Source organism: Heptranchias perlo, chromosome 23, assembly GCF_035084215.1.
Source record: "Heptranchias perlo isolate sHepPer1 chromosome 23, sHepPer1.hap1, whole genome shotgun sequence".
In the NCBI taxonomy this organism is placed as follows: domain Eukaryota; kingdom Metazoa; phylum Chordata; class Chondrichthyes; order Hexanchiformes; family Hexanchidae; genus Heptranchias; species Heptranchias perlo.
The window spans coordinates 18655119-18671535 of record NC_090347.1 but is presented as its reverse complement, the minus strand read 5'-3'; the positions used below and the strand labels follow the sequence as shown (position 1 = coordinate 18671535).

Genomic DNA, 16417 nt, shown 5'->3' with positions numbered 1-16417 from the left:
GCCATATAAATACTGTGGCTATGAGAGCAGGTCAGAGGCTGGGTATTCTGTGGCAAGTGACTCACCTCCTGACTCCCCAAAGCCTTTCCACCATCAACAAGGCACAAGTCAGGAGTGTGATGGAATACTCTCCACTTGCCTGGATGAGTGCAGCTCCAACAACACTCAAGAAGCTCGACACCACCCAAGATAAAGCAGCCCGCTTGATTGGCACCCCATCCACCACCCTAAACATTCACTCCCTTCACCACCGGCGCACTGTGGCTGCAGTGTGCACCATCCACAGGATGCACTGCAGTAACTCGCCAAGGCTTCTTCGACAGCACCTCCCAAACCCGCGACCTCTACCACCTAGAAGGACAAGAGCAGCAGGCGCATGGGAACAACACCACCTGCACGTTCCCCTCCAAGTCACACACCATCCCGACTTGGAAATATATCGCCGTTCCTTCATTGTCGCTGGGTCAAAATCCTGGAACTCCCTTCCTAACAGCACTGTGGGAGAACCGTCACCACACGGACTGCAGCGGTTCAAGAAGGCGGCTCACCACCACCTTCTCGAGGGCAATTAGGGATGGGCAATAAACGTTGGCCTTGCCACAAAGGAATGTATAACTGTTGCAATTAGGAAGGAGGGGAAAAAAATCTTGGGCTTCTATGTTTCGTTGTTATCAAATGTAAAATCTGTGTGTAGGCAGGACCAGGTTTCGCTATGACACCCGCCCCCATGGTACAACAGCCTGCCAACACTCACATATAAGATGGTCACTAGGGTACTGGAGGACTGCTGGTGTCCATCTAACAGTATGCCAAGATGCCTTGGTGCCTTTCAGGGCACCGGAGGAAGTGGGTACAAAGAGAGAATATCTCACTATAAAATATATTTAACACATCTGATAGGTTAAATGGCATTTTCTTATCCTTAACTTTTCTTATGTTCATACTAGAATTAATTTAGAATTTTGTTTCTATCCTCACTATTCTTACATTTAACTTTGTTATTTTTGTGTTCTACCAAACTTCAATCTGACATTTTGCACAAGTTATAACAAACAATAAATTATCACAATTGCAATAAAGAAGGTTGGAAACAATTCATATTATAATAGCTAACTAATGCCTGGAAGGAAGTTTCCAGTCAACAACCAATCTTGGAGTAGAGATAACATTCACAAAATGCTCTAAGTTTGGTCTTAAATTTTATGGAGCCATCTGAAACCTTCAGTAACATTACTGCCTAGTAACTCTATCCTACCTATCAATTACTATATATACTCTGCTTCTGCAGTTCATCCACTGAACTGGATTGGTTTATAGCCCTGGAACCCCCTCCCCAATATGTAAGCGATATAGATTGATAACTTTTTCCCGACATTACAGTTTTAATAAGATCCATAATTGTCAGAATTTAAACAGTATTCTTCTAACTTGAGGATTCACTTTGAACAAAATTATAATTTAAAATTGTAATTGTGGGTGGGTTTAAGGCATAAACTTCATTATTTTTCACGTGGATTCAACAGTCCACCAGTTTGGTTCGCCCCCAAAGCAACAACTTAATACATGTGTCAATATATTTTGCAACAGTTTTCTGCATGGATGCCACTTCCCTGTTAGAAAACGAAGCAAAAGCTGGAACCCAGCTGTCACAAAAACAGTTGACTGCTTTCTGGCAGAAATACAGCAGCCATTAAGCCAAGAGAAACATCTGGCTTTCAAGACAGGAAACAGAAAATCACAGCAAATAATATGCCATAAAGCCAAAGTTTTCTTTTAGCAATTTCTTTATAAATTGTAACATGATATATTTTTAATTTGTCGTCTGCCAATTTTCATAAATGTAATGCTATTTAAATTCCCATAAATAGCCTGGTTCAGCCACACCCAACATTGGACTTAATGAAATATAAATGGCCTTTGAGAAGTGCAGGTTAGATGAAATCCCAAACTCGATTTCAAAATTTTGAACTGGCAATTAGCCCATACATTCTTAAATCACAGCAACTTTTTTTTTTAAAATAGCAGTAAGTGAAGTTTTAAAAAGAATGGTTACACAGAGTTGGTTTCCCAAACAGATTGATATGAATTTCTACTGTTTTGCTGGTCACTCAAATCCACCTGCCAGCTGGGATAAGTCTAATGAGCAAAGTCAACAGAAATATGTGGAAATGGTTGGTAAATTTATATTGATCTGTGTAACAGTGTGTTTATAATTGTATCAAAATGAACTCCATTAAAAAAAGCACATGTATATTAAAATTAAGCAGGAAGCATTAATGCAGACATGTGTTAATATTTGGGTATTAAGAACTAACACTTTTAAAAGACATCAAACCTTCCCATTTACACTGGACCTGGATGCGAAACTATCTGCATTTCATTTGTGCATCCTGTACTCACTACCAACATCCAAAAAGCATTTAATCCACAGCCCAGGCAGTAATAGCAATTGGCACAGCGGGGACAAGAGATCGATATTTGAATTTCACATTCACTGCAAGGTAAATATAGCATGAGTAAGATGTCACTCATCGAATAGTTATATAGACTGAAAACCAAAAATTGTGAGAAAGGAATGATCTATGACTGCATACCATTTTATAGTATTGCATTAATATAATTCCTTTATTATGCACAAAAAAATCCAATTCCAGAATGAGATTTATGAGGGAGGGAATACAAGACGACCTCTGCTTCGAGGATTCAGCTGTCTCCAAATATCAAGTTATCCTGACCACTGGTCAAGGTCCATCATTTGTCTATATCAGATAACCTCAGCTCCTCTGATGCATCGTATGGTGTGGAAGAGTCAGGATTTTATGGTCACCTAGTGGCTGACGTACACAAAAACATAACACCATGCTCAAGGGTCTTCAAACTGAGAAATTCACACAAGTACAGCTTCCGTTTGGTTTTTAACAGATTAAGTGCTCTCTTTGTAGGGACATACCTCACTTAGTCCAAATCCAGAATACTTATATGCAGGCCAATGTTTATGGGCCTCCAAGTTGGCATGTAAGTAATACTGCTCGCATTTAATCAGCAAAACCCATGCAGGCTGTCAGCACACTGCATTGGTAAGTTTTAATACAAGTTGTCTACCCCACCTTTCATGGGATTGAATTACAGGGTTTTCTCGGGTCAAATAGGATTTGCCACCCCAGCGGCAAATCCTCTCAGGGATTAATGACCCTGCCTATCGAATCATCAACAGTGCATGACAATACTGTGTAACTGCCTGGCTCAAGTTTTAGATTACCAAGTTGCTACAGAGAATAAACTTGATACCAATTTGTCATCACCAGGCATGGTGCCCTTACTAGACAGATAGCAGGTACCAAGAATTCCTCTCAAACGGAGATAGTGAGCAACATAATTCACAATTAAAAAGTGAGTCCATTGCCATTGTCCACCGCCCCCGCAACCCGACGATAGCATAGATACACACCATACTCTGTTGAACATGGAGCCGTACAGACCAGGTTATAGGAGAGGAAGAAGAAAGATGTTGGGAAAAATCTGTTTCAAGAAAATACTTTACTTGTTTTGGCTTAAAAATTGAAAGCCAACGTAACAGCTTAGAACGTCAGAGAGAGCAGCCACATTAGTAGACCCGAGGATTTTGAAACATAATACATTTCAATGATACACAAAGAACAACTGTGAGCAGAGAAATAAACAATTATGCCCAACAAATTATTTTATTTATCACTTGTTAAATTTATATCTTGGTTCAGTTGGTATCACTCCCTCCTCTGAATCAGAAGATTTTGATTTTAGGCCCACTCCAGGACATGAGCACATAATTTGGACTGACATTTCAATGCATTATCAAGTGAGGGCTACATTTTCTGAGGCGCTGTCTTTTGGATGAGACTTTTTAAAAAATATATTTGCTCTTGGGATTTGGATGACATTAGCAAGGGAGTATTTATTGTCCATTTCTGGCTTCCCTGAGAGTATTGAGAGTCAAGCATACAGTGTGGTACTAGAGCCACACCAGTCAAGGGTGGCAAGTTCCCTTCCCTGAAGGACAATAGTGAACCAGTTGGGCTTTTACAACAATCCAGCAGCTTTCTGGTGCTAGCCTACAAATTCAATTTCATAACATGCCACGCATGAATTTGAACTCACGACCTCTGGGCTGCTAATCAAGTACCATGACCACTAGGCCATCGTACCCATAATACTCCACCTGGCAGCTCAGGTGGACATAAAAGATGCCATGGCACTATTTAAATAGTAACAGGAGATTCCTCCAGTGTCCAGGCCAACATTTATCCCACAACCAACACCACCAAAAACATTTTCATTATTTGCTGTTTGTGGGACCTTGCTGTGTGCAAGTTAGCTAGCTGTCACATTTCCCTACATAACAACAGTGACTGCACTTCAAAAGTAAAGCACCTTGGGGCGCTCTGAGGACACTCAAAGGCATTCTTTCTTCGTTCCCTAATTTCGGTTCCAATTTTCTCTACTCTCCTTGCTGAACTGAGGTTCCACAAGCACCGGTCACCCTCTGGTACACTGCCAAGTACTCATTGTTGATATATGGACCTTGGCAGTGATGTTGGCAAACTATTTGAATTTGTGCACGTCACAACCAAACCCACTCCTTTCCTCACCAGCTATCCACAAGCACATTTCTAACAGAGATCGCTGGATCACGATCAGAAAACCTAGCAAATCTGCCTCCTCTCTAAACTAAGGGGACGGACACCAAGAGTAGCACTGCTACCTGTGTCCTACCTGAAATCAGTTAACTTAGCACAGATTGAGGATTAAGCCTAGACTTTCTTTGTTTGTAAGCTTCATTTAATCACTGCATAAGGTCACTAACACTTTGGGGAACCACACAGTTAACAGATTAAAGAGCTAGCAACAGCAATTGTATATGTTGGAGCCAGTCCAAGATGGCAGTGGAATACAAATCTGTCCTCTTCTAGAAAAACTATCATTTCAGAAACAGTGGTACAGTAAAGGCCTTGGTGAATTTGCATCCCACCACCTTGGATATAGAAATTGGCTAGTTTACAAGAAGGAATTCCTGACTAATGCCCCAAGTTGTGTGGACTGCCCTACTCTCCAGTACCATCTGTCATTGCAAACCTATTGACCAAAGACAGTTAAATCATTCTATTCTTAGAAAAACAAAAAAATGTCTTCAATTTAAACTTCTGAGCAAGGATCCGGCCACTAAGAAAATATAGCCAGCAGGCTTACTATAAACTCTACAATCTAAATAAAGTTTAAGTGGCCAGATCAAAGTCAGTCTTTTCTTATTTTGTTCTATTTATAAAATGTGTTCCCACATCAACACATTAATATGGGATTTTTAAAAAAAAATACAATGTGCCTTTATTATTGGTTGGTTGGTTTGGCTACACTACAACCATCAAGAACGCAAGTCCTTCAAGTAAGGGTAACACAAAATATCATGTGGCTTTAATTCCACAAGAAAGTAAGCAAATCTTTGTAATATGTTAAGTAAAACGTACATTGCAATAACGTATTATGTATGCAAAACGAACGCAAGAGTAAATGGTGAAGGACACAATTTACAAAGCAAATTAGCAAAACTGCAACAGTAACTACGAGCACCATCAGGCAAGATTTCCAGCAGTTGAGGACAATTGGAGAATATTACTGGATACTGCACATCAACTTCTGTTGCCGTCAACTGTTCTGGTAATTTCCACTTTTATACTCTGCTCCATGTATAGAAGTACTATGCTTAATTTAAACACTGCAGTACCCTACCCCAAAGAGGGGGAAGAGGGGATATTTTGTTCATTATAGAATAAATTAAAATTCTGTGTTTCATTCTTTTTCTCCAACTCGATTTGATAATTTAAATGTTACAAGACTTTTTTTTAAATGTCACATGATAAAATGCATGCATGTATTTTAAAAGCTGCAAGTGACATTCAGTTCTCATAGCACTGAAGCTGTGTCATTTAGGACAACCAAAACAGCTGCTTAGAGAATTTCTGGTTGCAATTGCCCTAGGACAATTAAACCTGAAAAATTATGTACGTATAAATCTAGTGTGACACTGATGTAATTCAAGCTATTGCAAATGGAATAAAAATACCAGTTTTCTTTCATTGCCATTTTGTCCTCTTCAATAGAATTGCCTTTGGCAATTGACAATAAAATTGCACAGCATTTTTTCTATTTAAAAACTATTTTTATCTCCCGGTGTTCCCCCTCTCCCACTGCAAAGGTAGGTCAGCTTCACGTAGCCTCTTTCAGCTACGATGGTAAAGCAGGGCAGGCAATAAGACCGCTAAAATGCCACTCCACGATCACCTAACAGAAGGGCACTCTTGCAGCAGAGGGACAAACCTTCAGTTTTCCGTTTGCCACACGGGAATACTGCACTTAAGTGAATAGGAGAAAAAGTGACTTAGTTGCTCCACTCAAAGATCGCACCTGGACTCGATCCTGTAGCAAGATTCTCTCATCAGATTGGGAAATCAGTGATTTACCATGTACAATACTGGGTTCCTAGTCGGTGATGGAAATGCTTTGCTTGCCAGAAACTAACTTGAACTGGAGGGAATGGATTCTAAATATAAATTTAAAAATACACCTTTTGTAGGAACAATGAGTTGGAAAAGGAAGTGAAGTACTACTTGCTGCCTCAAAGGATTGGCATGGGGAGACAACTGGATGGGATTCAAGATATGGAGCAAAACATGCTGGTATTATTCACAAAGCAAGTGAGGTGTTTTATTCTTCTATATTGAATTTTCTAGCACTATCCAAATTACAGAATTGAGAGGGGGATAATTTCTGGTGCATTATAAATGTATAGGTACCCCATTTTTGAATGACATTCCACAAAATAACTGAAGTAAAGTAGCAGTCAAAATGAAAACTTAACAGCGTGGATGTACGGCAAAACTCACACCCACTCTTAGATACTGTATAAGGATTTTAAACACTGTCCCCCCGCTTCAAAAAAATTAAAATAAGGATTTACAAAACTAAATTTGAAAGTAAAACAGGAGCAGTTATATTTCTAATTGGAAGATGGAGGACAGAAGGACAACAGCCTCCCACTTCTTTGCCTCAACTGGGTGAAATCTGTCACTACTTCGTTTGGCTGTAGATAGATGGGCGTTTTATAAGTCACAAATCATAGCTTCTGAATGGCATATTTTTGAATTTGAGTTTTATCCTAAGTTAGTTGATTAGTGCTTGAAAATGACTGCCTGCCTACTTGCCTGCACACCCCCTGCCCCCTGCCAAATTCTTAGCTGCACTGCTCACTGGAATGTAGAATATTCTGGAGTACGGAAAAAGGTGGGCATTATTTGATTTTATGGATTAGGAAACTAACCTGTGAAGAGAAGCCATTCTTCTGGATTTTCCTGTAGATAAGCGCTGGGCAAATAAAACAGATGAGACTCCCCATGGTGGCACCTGTCAATCCAAGGATTGTTTCCACTGACAAATAAGAGACAATAAGTGTTAGAAGATAAAAATGGATCATCTTTTCTAGTTTAATGTACACGCACAATAACAAATATGGCTTGCCCTTTTGTAATCATACGTTCTATTACTGAAATGAACAATTTATATCTTGAACTGTGAGCATATTGTTGTCCAAGGTGCAGCATACACATAACCCACAAATGATACCTGTAAGTCCCAATTCTTCTCTCCCTTTCTAATGATACTTGCAAATTGCCCTGCTAATAAGCTTAACAAAATTGACAAAATCAGTAATGTTCTTTCAAATGGGAAGTGTATCACTGTTATCTGCATAGCATTCTACCATGTTACTATCAGCTTGCCCAAGAATGAGGTAATTGATCAATTACTTAGTGTGTTGCTAATGACATTTTTAACTGGCAGAAAGTTAATATGAATCCAAGCATTCAAATGGCTTTCCTGAAATTGTCATGCAACTTCCACTAACCAGTCCCTCCATCAATATAACTCATACAATATACTTTCACTGTCTTTCACATGTACAACAGGAAATGTCATCAAGTATATACCATTAAGGAAGAACTGCAAAACAATAACTCTTCTGTGGTCACAGAGCTGAATCCAAATGCAGTAGGGTAAATGTGCACCTTTTGAGGTAGGCATGTTAAATAATTATATAGGTGGTTTACATTGCAACTTGATCTGTGATGAAAAGGATCAAAGTCCTGCACTTCCACAAAAAAAAACTGAGTTGTAGTATTGATTTTCTGCCATTTTATACAATTTCTGTCTTCAGTAAGCTATGTGTAATGAGTTTATAAAAGCTAGAGTCATCTGGTGTTGGGGCATCAGAATTCCAACTGTATTTTTTTCTTGAAGCCGGACATAGTTTTGTCCTGATCAAGATAAGTGGTGTCATGGAACTTTGTGACCGTGACAGCATTGGAGCATTCTGTGGTGAGGTATGGCATCCAGCCGGATACAGATTGCACCCATTTCTATACTGACCCAATTTGTGCCTTAAAACCCAACCTTAGAAGAGCACCACGCACTACCCAAAGGTGACACTTCTAATTCCCATCCCAGCCATTCATACAAACGTCTTGAGCATGAGTGGCAATGAAGTGCCAATCTGTGCTGAATTGTGTCGAGTAGTTGTGAGCTGTGGACCTGTACTGGCTAGAAGCTGGCGAGAGATTGCTTTCATGTAGGACCCTTACAGCCACAGAGAGAGAAAACAGTTTCATCAGAAGGTGACAATTACTACTACTGTTGTAGGGCTGGAGGTGGTTAAAGATAAGAGAGGGTGAGGACATGAAGGGATTTAAGCATTGGGATGATAATTTAAAAATCGGAGGCATAGGTCAATGAGGACAGGACATTGGGTGAGCGGAACTTGGTTAGGAACAGGATGTGGGTAGCATTGTTTCGGTTAAGCTGATGTTTAGAGGGTGGAGGATGAGAGGCCAGCCAGGAAAGCATTGGAATAGTCAAGTCTGGATGTGACAAAGGCATGGATGAGGGTTTAAGTGGCAGACGGGTTGAGATTGGAGTGGAAACAGGCTATGTTACGGAAGTTGAAATTGGCAATTTTTGTGATGGAGAGGATATGGAGTTAGAATGTCAGCTCGTGGTTGAATAGTACACTGAGCTTGCAATCAGTCTGTTTCAGGCTGAGACAGTGGCTGGGAAGGGATATGGAGACATTGGCAAATATACGGAGTTTGTGACAGGGGGTGAAGATGATGGCTTCCATCTTCCCAATGTTTAACTGGAGGAAATTGCAGTTTATCCAAGACTGGTTGTCAGACAAGCAATCTGACTGCACAGAGAAAGTGAAGGGTTGAAAGAGTTGGTGAAGGGGTAGAGCTAGGCATCATTGGCATACATGTGGAAGCTGGCCTCGTCTGCGGATTATGTCACCAAGGGGCAGCATGCAAAAGTGAGGTAAAGATTGATCTTTGGGACGCCATAGGTAATGGTTGACTTCAAACCTAAGATGCAGATTTAAGACCACTCTAACAGCCATACGTGACTAACTCCGGCATATATTTTTGCTTCTTCAATATTTTGTCCTATATGTGTGACCATAAAACTTAAGTTCAATATTAATGTCACTCCACAGCTAAACAGAGCTGGAAAGTGTTATTAAAACTACTCACTGGCAGGTAATAAAAAGGTATACCTGTCCTGATTCTGTGCATCACTGCAACAATTTGTGCGAGGTTATCAATTTGGCCATATAATTTAATTTAAAATATATTAGTAGATCTCACAAGACATTGTGCATAAGTCAGGAAATACTCAATTTTTATAAAGACAACAGCATTGCACGATGTAATACACAATATATCATTCTGCTAAGGTGGCACCGTGTGCATTCTGTCCTGCCCTGTAAGACCCACAAAGATCAATTGCTGTAAGTAGGCTCAAAATGAGGGAAATTCCTCTTTAGACACATCCCAAGGTCATTAGGTAACCATTTCTTTGTACACTGGCAAGTGCTTATAAATCACTGGTTCCAGTTTATCTGTAGATTGACACGTGTCGTAGATCCTTTGCTCCTCCCAAAAAAGTCAGAAAAAGAAAAGATCAGAAAATGACCATCATTCTTTCATTTTTTTAAAAAAGATTATTCTCCATCTGCAACAAAACACACACACACACATATATATATATATATATATATATATAATATATATATATGAAAATTTTAAAACCCTTCCAAAGCTGTTGATACATAAGGTTGTATAAATCATAGAACATACAGACATCTCATATTACTGCTCTAAAACAGAGACCTAGCACAAACGTGTTTAGTAATACTTTTACAAGTACAAAATCTATTCCTACTATTTCCACAATATTTTTTAAATGGTGAATTTTGCAGTAATGTTGTGTTCAGACATCTTTGACGTGGTACAAATTTACTGGAACATTTAGGAGGTTACATTGCTAAACACGCTCACATAAACTGAAAATTCCTGCCATGAACTTGATAAATTAAATGCCCAAGAGGAAGTCATCTATGGGTTTAGGCAAAACCTAATGAAGTCTTGAATTTATTGAGGTCACAAGTCAATGTTTATGGGTCATCGTGTGAAACAAGAGCATCTCATGCATTGCAATGAATCCCTGTGAGAAACAACTGTCACAGCAAATCTCTACAAGGAATAAGAATGGTATGGAAAATCACTGAGAAATAAGAGAGCTCCAGCAAGAGAAAAGATCAGCAAGTTGATAGGAGAATCTATATTAATGGACCAAGTCTCTGGGAGAAACAAAATTACCGTAGCAAAAACTGTGAAAAACCAGTGTTATGATGGATTTCTGTAAGAAAACAAGACTGTTGCACTAAGTTACAGACATTACAGGGTAGACGTTGCAAGAAAAGACAGCATCGCATCAAATTATTGCAACAAGAGCATTATGGCAAAACAGGCAGATCACAGGAGTCCTCAGGAGGAAGACTGCCACGACGATTGTGATAAATGGCGGAGTGAATTTGAGAAGCAAAGAAAGGGAGCAACTGTGGAAAACCAGACATCAGTACGACAAGAAATTGGTACATTGCAGTGAATTCTGAGAAGAGCGTCACCTGAATCATTTCTAAGAGTTTTGGGGCACTTTGCAGTGAGTCACTGTGAAAAATGAATGCACCACAGTGATTCATTGGGCGGAACTAGAGTGTTATGACCATCCTGAGGAAGCTCTTTAAGCAAAGAAATTGCATTCTCAGCAGACAGACACAAGAAATTAGTGTCACAAGCAATCACTGCAAACTGTACTTTTCATGGCACCGAGACCCAAAATAAATAGTTTCCAGCCATCTGCTTTTTGATGGGCATAAATGGGAATATCTCCTGTCCAGAAAGAAGATTTTAAATTTTTTCCTCTTACTCTTTGGGCAGAGGGAAAGTAGCACTTATCAGCTTAAAATGTTGAGTCTATTTACTTTAGAGAAGCGTAGACTCAGGGAAGGGTGATCTGATACAGGTGTCTGAAATAATGAAGACTATGTTCACATAAATGGATTATTTCAATGAGATAGGTCAAGAAGGACCAGGATCATGCAATTAAATTGCATAAGGGTTGAACTAGGTTAGATGTCAGGAGGTCCTTCTTTTCCTAAGAGGACAGTAGACCTATGGAACAAGCTGCTGGCTCGTGTGGTGAGTGCAGATTCAGTACACATCTTCAAAATAGAGCTGGTGTGGAGATTGCAGCCTACAACATGTAGGTGGAATAATAAGTAATATAAATAGAGGTCAAAGTGCTCTGCTGGACTAGTTTTGATCACCTAAGGCGGTCAGAAAGGAATTTCACAGATTTTTTTCTCCCTAAACTTGTACCTGTTCTTTGCCTCGCCCAGGAGATCACATGACTGCTGGCAGGTGGTGGGTGTTGTAAATCATGATGGCTCGGGCATCATGTAATTATGGGGCAGACTTGATGGACCAGCTGGTCTGTTCCTGTCCTTCATCTTCCGTATGTTCATAGACTTCCCAGTAACATGCACAGAATAATGAGTACCATGGAATGAAATACCAGGCAACAATTCAGTAGCTCCTAAATTCCAAGAACATAGTTGGACCAGTGTACGATCAATACAACTCCCAGGCTGTAGTAATCAGGATATGATGCATTACAAAACACATGATTGTGTTACAAACAGTTCAGCTTTTAATAGATATTCTCTGCTGATTGAGTTTTTCCATTCAATTCCATAATGTTTTGCAGCTACATTTTGTCTCATTTTAACAAGTTTGTCATGAAACTCTTGATAGAAAAGGGAGCATCTTTCTTTGGCTTGGCGTCCATTTTCTTCCTACACCTTTGTGAAGTGCCTTGGGACTTTTTAAATCTATGCTAAAGGCACTATATAAATGCAAGTTGATGTAGTAGTCTGTAACTGTAACAAATAGTTCTAATAGCATCCTAAACTGCAAGAACAATGGCTTAGCAGTTAGAGAATGCCAGTGCCGTGAAGTGATTGAATCACAGTTTTGAATTCATGCCCAGAGGTTTGACTGTTGTATATTTTGAAGATATTGGATATTAAATTGTCCAATACAATGTTTATTCTACAAGTAAAGAATACTGCACAACTCACAAGCAACATGAGTGAGCTACACAGGTCTCTTCCATGAGTGGACCTGGAGTGTGGTTTCTATGTTTAATGCAGCCTGAACATTGCAGCCATTGCTTTAATACAGCTAATTTACTGAAGCAATGCATCACATGACCGACAAGGTAAAACTATTACACCTCACAGATACTAAGAGAAATATTTTTGTAATATTGTTTCCCCACTATTTCACAAAAGTTGCTTAATGTGCAAGTAACTTTGTCATCAGCCTTGGCTCAGTGGCTGCACTTTCATTTCAATAGAAATGTGTGGGTTCAAGCCCCTCTCCAGAGATGAGCATAGAATCTAGGCTGACATTTCAGTACAGTATTGAAGTGCTGCATTGTCGGAGGTGCCATCTTATAAATGAGACATTAAACCCAGGTCCTGTCTGCTTGGGCAGGTAGACGTAAAAGGTCCTATAGGACAATTCAAAAGAAGCAGGGGAGTTCAACATCACAGACAGGTGTTCTGGTCATATTGCATTGTTGTTTGTGAGACCTTGCTGTGAGTAAGTTGGCTGTCGTGTTTCTTTACATTACAACAGTGTCTACACTTCAAAAGTGATTAATTGGCTGTAAAGAACTTTGGGACATCCTGAGGTTGCGAAAGGCACAATATCAATGTAAGTTCTTTCTTTTTCTTCTCTCCCAAAAGTATCTGCTCAGTTTTTACATTTTTTGCTTTATGCCCCACAGTGCATTTTAGAATCATAGAATCTTACAGTGCAGGAGACAACCATTTGGATCATCGTGCCTGTGCCGGCTCTTTAAAAAAGCTATCCAATTAGTCTCACTCCTCTGCTCTTTCCTCATAGCCCTGCAAATTTTTCCTTTTCAAGTATATATCCAATTCCCTTTTGATAGTTACTATTGAATCTGCTTCCACCACCCTTTCAGGCAGTGCATTCTAAAATAATAACTCCCTGCGTCCTTTTGAGGTTTTGCTTAATTGCAAGTGATTTTCATTCTTTCCTCCCTCCCCAAAAGCTTCCTTCTTTTTCCAGTTAATTGCATGATTATACAAGTTTTTAACCATTTGCCTTACTTCAGTGTTTTTCTAGTTCTTACTGAAACTGTTGTTAGTGTGGCACTGTACCAGAGGGCTTTATCCCCCAGTACCAGCAACTTGAACAAGTAGTTATTCCCCAAATCTGGTTGCAATGCGCATGCTCAGTATCAAAGTACCTCAAATATCCCCCTCCGATCCCAGTACAAACAAGAGGACACTTCAGTAACACACAAAAAACAATCTCCTCTCAAATAATAGCATTAGCTCAGAATTTTTATTTAATGAGACTCTATAAAATGTTGAAAAAAAGAGTTTTATTTTTGACAAGTTTTTTTTCTGCTGCTCACACTTCAGTTATTTATAAATCTAACGTAGATAGTTGTGGCATACAGACAGGCAGAAAGAAAAAAAACACACACACACACACACACACACACACACAGAATTGCTGGAAATTCCCAGTGGCCAAAGCCAAACAAATCCAAGGCCCATGCAGGGGAAACTTTTTTTTTTAAAAACAGGCATTTCTAAAAATACACTGTATACACTGATCTGAGTGAAGGAAAATGGCAACCAAAAACAGTGTAAAGAAATTAATTGATCTGGATTGCTTCATTTTGTGGTAGTAATTTGATTGGGTGGTCTTGTGGTAATTGTTCATTGCTGATTGGAAGCTTTCCTACCTGTTTAGTAAATGGATTTTTTTTTATAAATAGTCTTGCATTTAGTCAATGGGACATTTAAGCCAATCACAATTTTTTGCACTATTAAAGCATGATATTTGTGAGGTATGATGCTCTGGACACAGGTTAGATGCAAGACTTTTAATTATATTGATAGCTACTTTATCATTTGAACTTTAGTATGGGATGGAGGGGATTTTTTTTTCATTGCACAGTGTAGAGAGCACCAGATTGCTTAAGGGTAGCCATCATCATGGTACTCAAAATGGTCATTTGCTGCTAGGCTGATGATACAGCAAAGGAGTCTGTGCATATATTCATTATAAGCACACCACTTAAGAAAGGAGATTGATTTGATGTTCCATTATATAAGATTACTGCAGTTGTAGAAGTTAGGGTCAAGTACTGTAATGCTCCAGAATTCTTAAGGACAGATATGCCAGGATTACAACATTCATTGATGCTATGTGGGATTGTGTACAGCTTTCAGAAAGGTCATTATCTCATGTATGTAATGGAACACATTCATGATACGAAATAGCCTCAGTGGTTAACTGAAAAATAAGCCACCAAGTTATGTCTGCAGCACAATTCATTCCATAGAAGCTCATTGCAAAAATTATTTTTCATAAACTAACAAGCCCCTTATTTTATCTTGTTTATACCACAGATTGAATGATTTTCAAACAAGGAGGTAAATGGCATGGGGGGGGGGGGGGGGGGGAAGGTAATTTCAGTAGAAAATGCAACCTTCCAACCATTTCCACTACCCATTTGGAGAACTGTCATTTTGAATCTCTTTTTTTCTCTCTATAAACGTAGGTTTATAGATGAATCAAGAAGCAGCTGCATCAACAAACCCAGAAATCACCTTTTGGAGGGGACTGTATACTCAAATCTTTAGTACTGATGTTTGCCAATAGTGCAACTATGGCCCTAACGTGTCCTTAACTTATGTTATTGGAGCAGCTTTGTGGTGTGAGTGAAATATATCTTCCACAATATGTACTATATATTTTTAAGATTTATCATATTTTATAAATTGGGCAGAAAAAAGGGGGTGAAAGTATTTTATACTGAAAGTACTCCCGAAGCTATCCTTCTCTCTCAACTTTTTATTAAAGTCTGAGACAACATAATAGCTTTATTCTGTGGGGACATGCCCTCAAGAAAGACTGCTGGATGCGACATGACACAAATCTGCTGGACTGTGATATGGTCACAAGGCACTTCGTGCATTCAGTGTGCAGGTAGCTGGCTGCTTGCACATTGAAAAGCATCGAAAAAGTTGCATTAAATTTTTACTGCAATGGTAATCTTCAAGAAATTGTTTGTTCTAAGATTCTTGAAAAGAATGCGGTTATTGGGTACGCAAGAACAATCAACTGATGCATCACTAATTTGGAAGACAAATGAGTGACAGATTCAGAAAACTATGCATAAATATTGATACAGTCTACAAGCAGGATACAAATAAAAATACAAAATTAAGAGTCAGCATAAATCTGCCTCTAATTTTTAATGCAGTTGTCTTTTCATTAACTATTTGAACATGATGTGATCATAGAAACACCCTGTAGTTACTCCACTAACTCTATCATAGTACACAAGCCAAATATCAGTCATGTAATCAACATTTTGCCACCACAGTTTGCACCATCAATTTATCTAGCTTTCTCTTATTATGAGTTGCTCAGAAATCACAGTAAATTGCATCTTGCTGGACAGAAAAATTTAGGTCCAGCCCTTGGTAGAAATGTTACCGACCACACTCAGTAGGACAACAATCACTTTAAATTTAACTTTTGTCATCGGTCCTGTCCATTACAAGTCTACCTACACAGTCAGCATCAGAGCTGGAGAGTGACAGATTCCTGCACTTACTCAGTCTTACAAGTTCCTCAAGCTGTCAGACAGTGATACATAAAGAGCATAGTAGAACTGTGCATCAGTGTCAGTAAGGAAGGAGCTGTGGTGATGTTTTCAATTACATTAGCAATCTTTTAATAGAGAAATGTCCCTGTTCACAAGAACAGGTAGCTGACAAACCAGGTCAAGGAATTTAAACCAATTGCAAATAGTGTTATTTCACATTCACTTTACTGAAGACAACCTGGACAATAGGACATCATTGCCCTCATTTTGAAATTTG

General features: G+C 39.1%; 1 protein-coding gene across 2 annotated transcripts in view; it reads right to left on the bottom strand.

The window, feature by feature from the left end:
* The window catches only part of slc38a10 (solute carrier family 38 member 10), a 112885-nt gene that overhangs the window by 57476 nt on the left and 38992 nt on the right, over positions 1-16417 (bottom strand). For both annotated transcript variants that reach the window (XM_068004129.1, XM_068004131.1), the window contains exon 10: positions 7349-7455. In XM_068004129.1, the coding sequence (XP_067860230.1) occupies positions 7349-7455 (107 nt within the window). The remainder of the gene's footprint in view (positions 1-7348; positions 7456-16417) is intronic.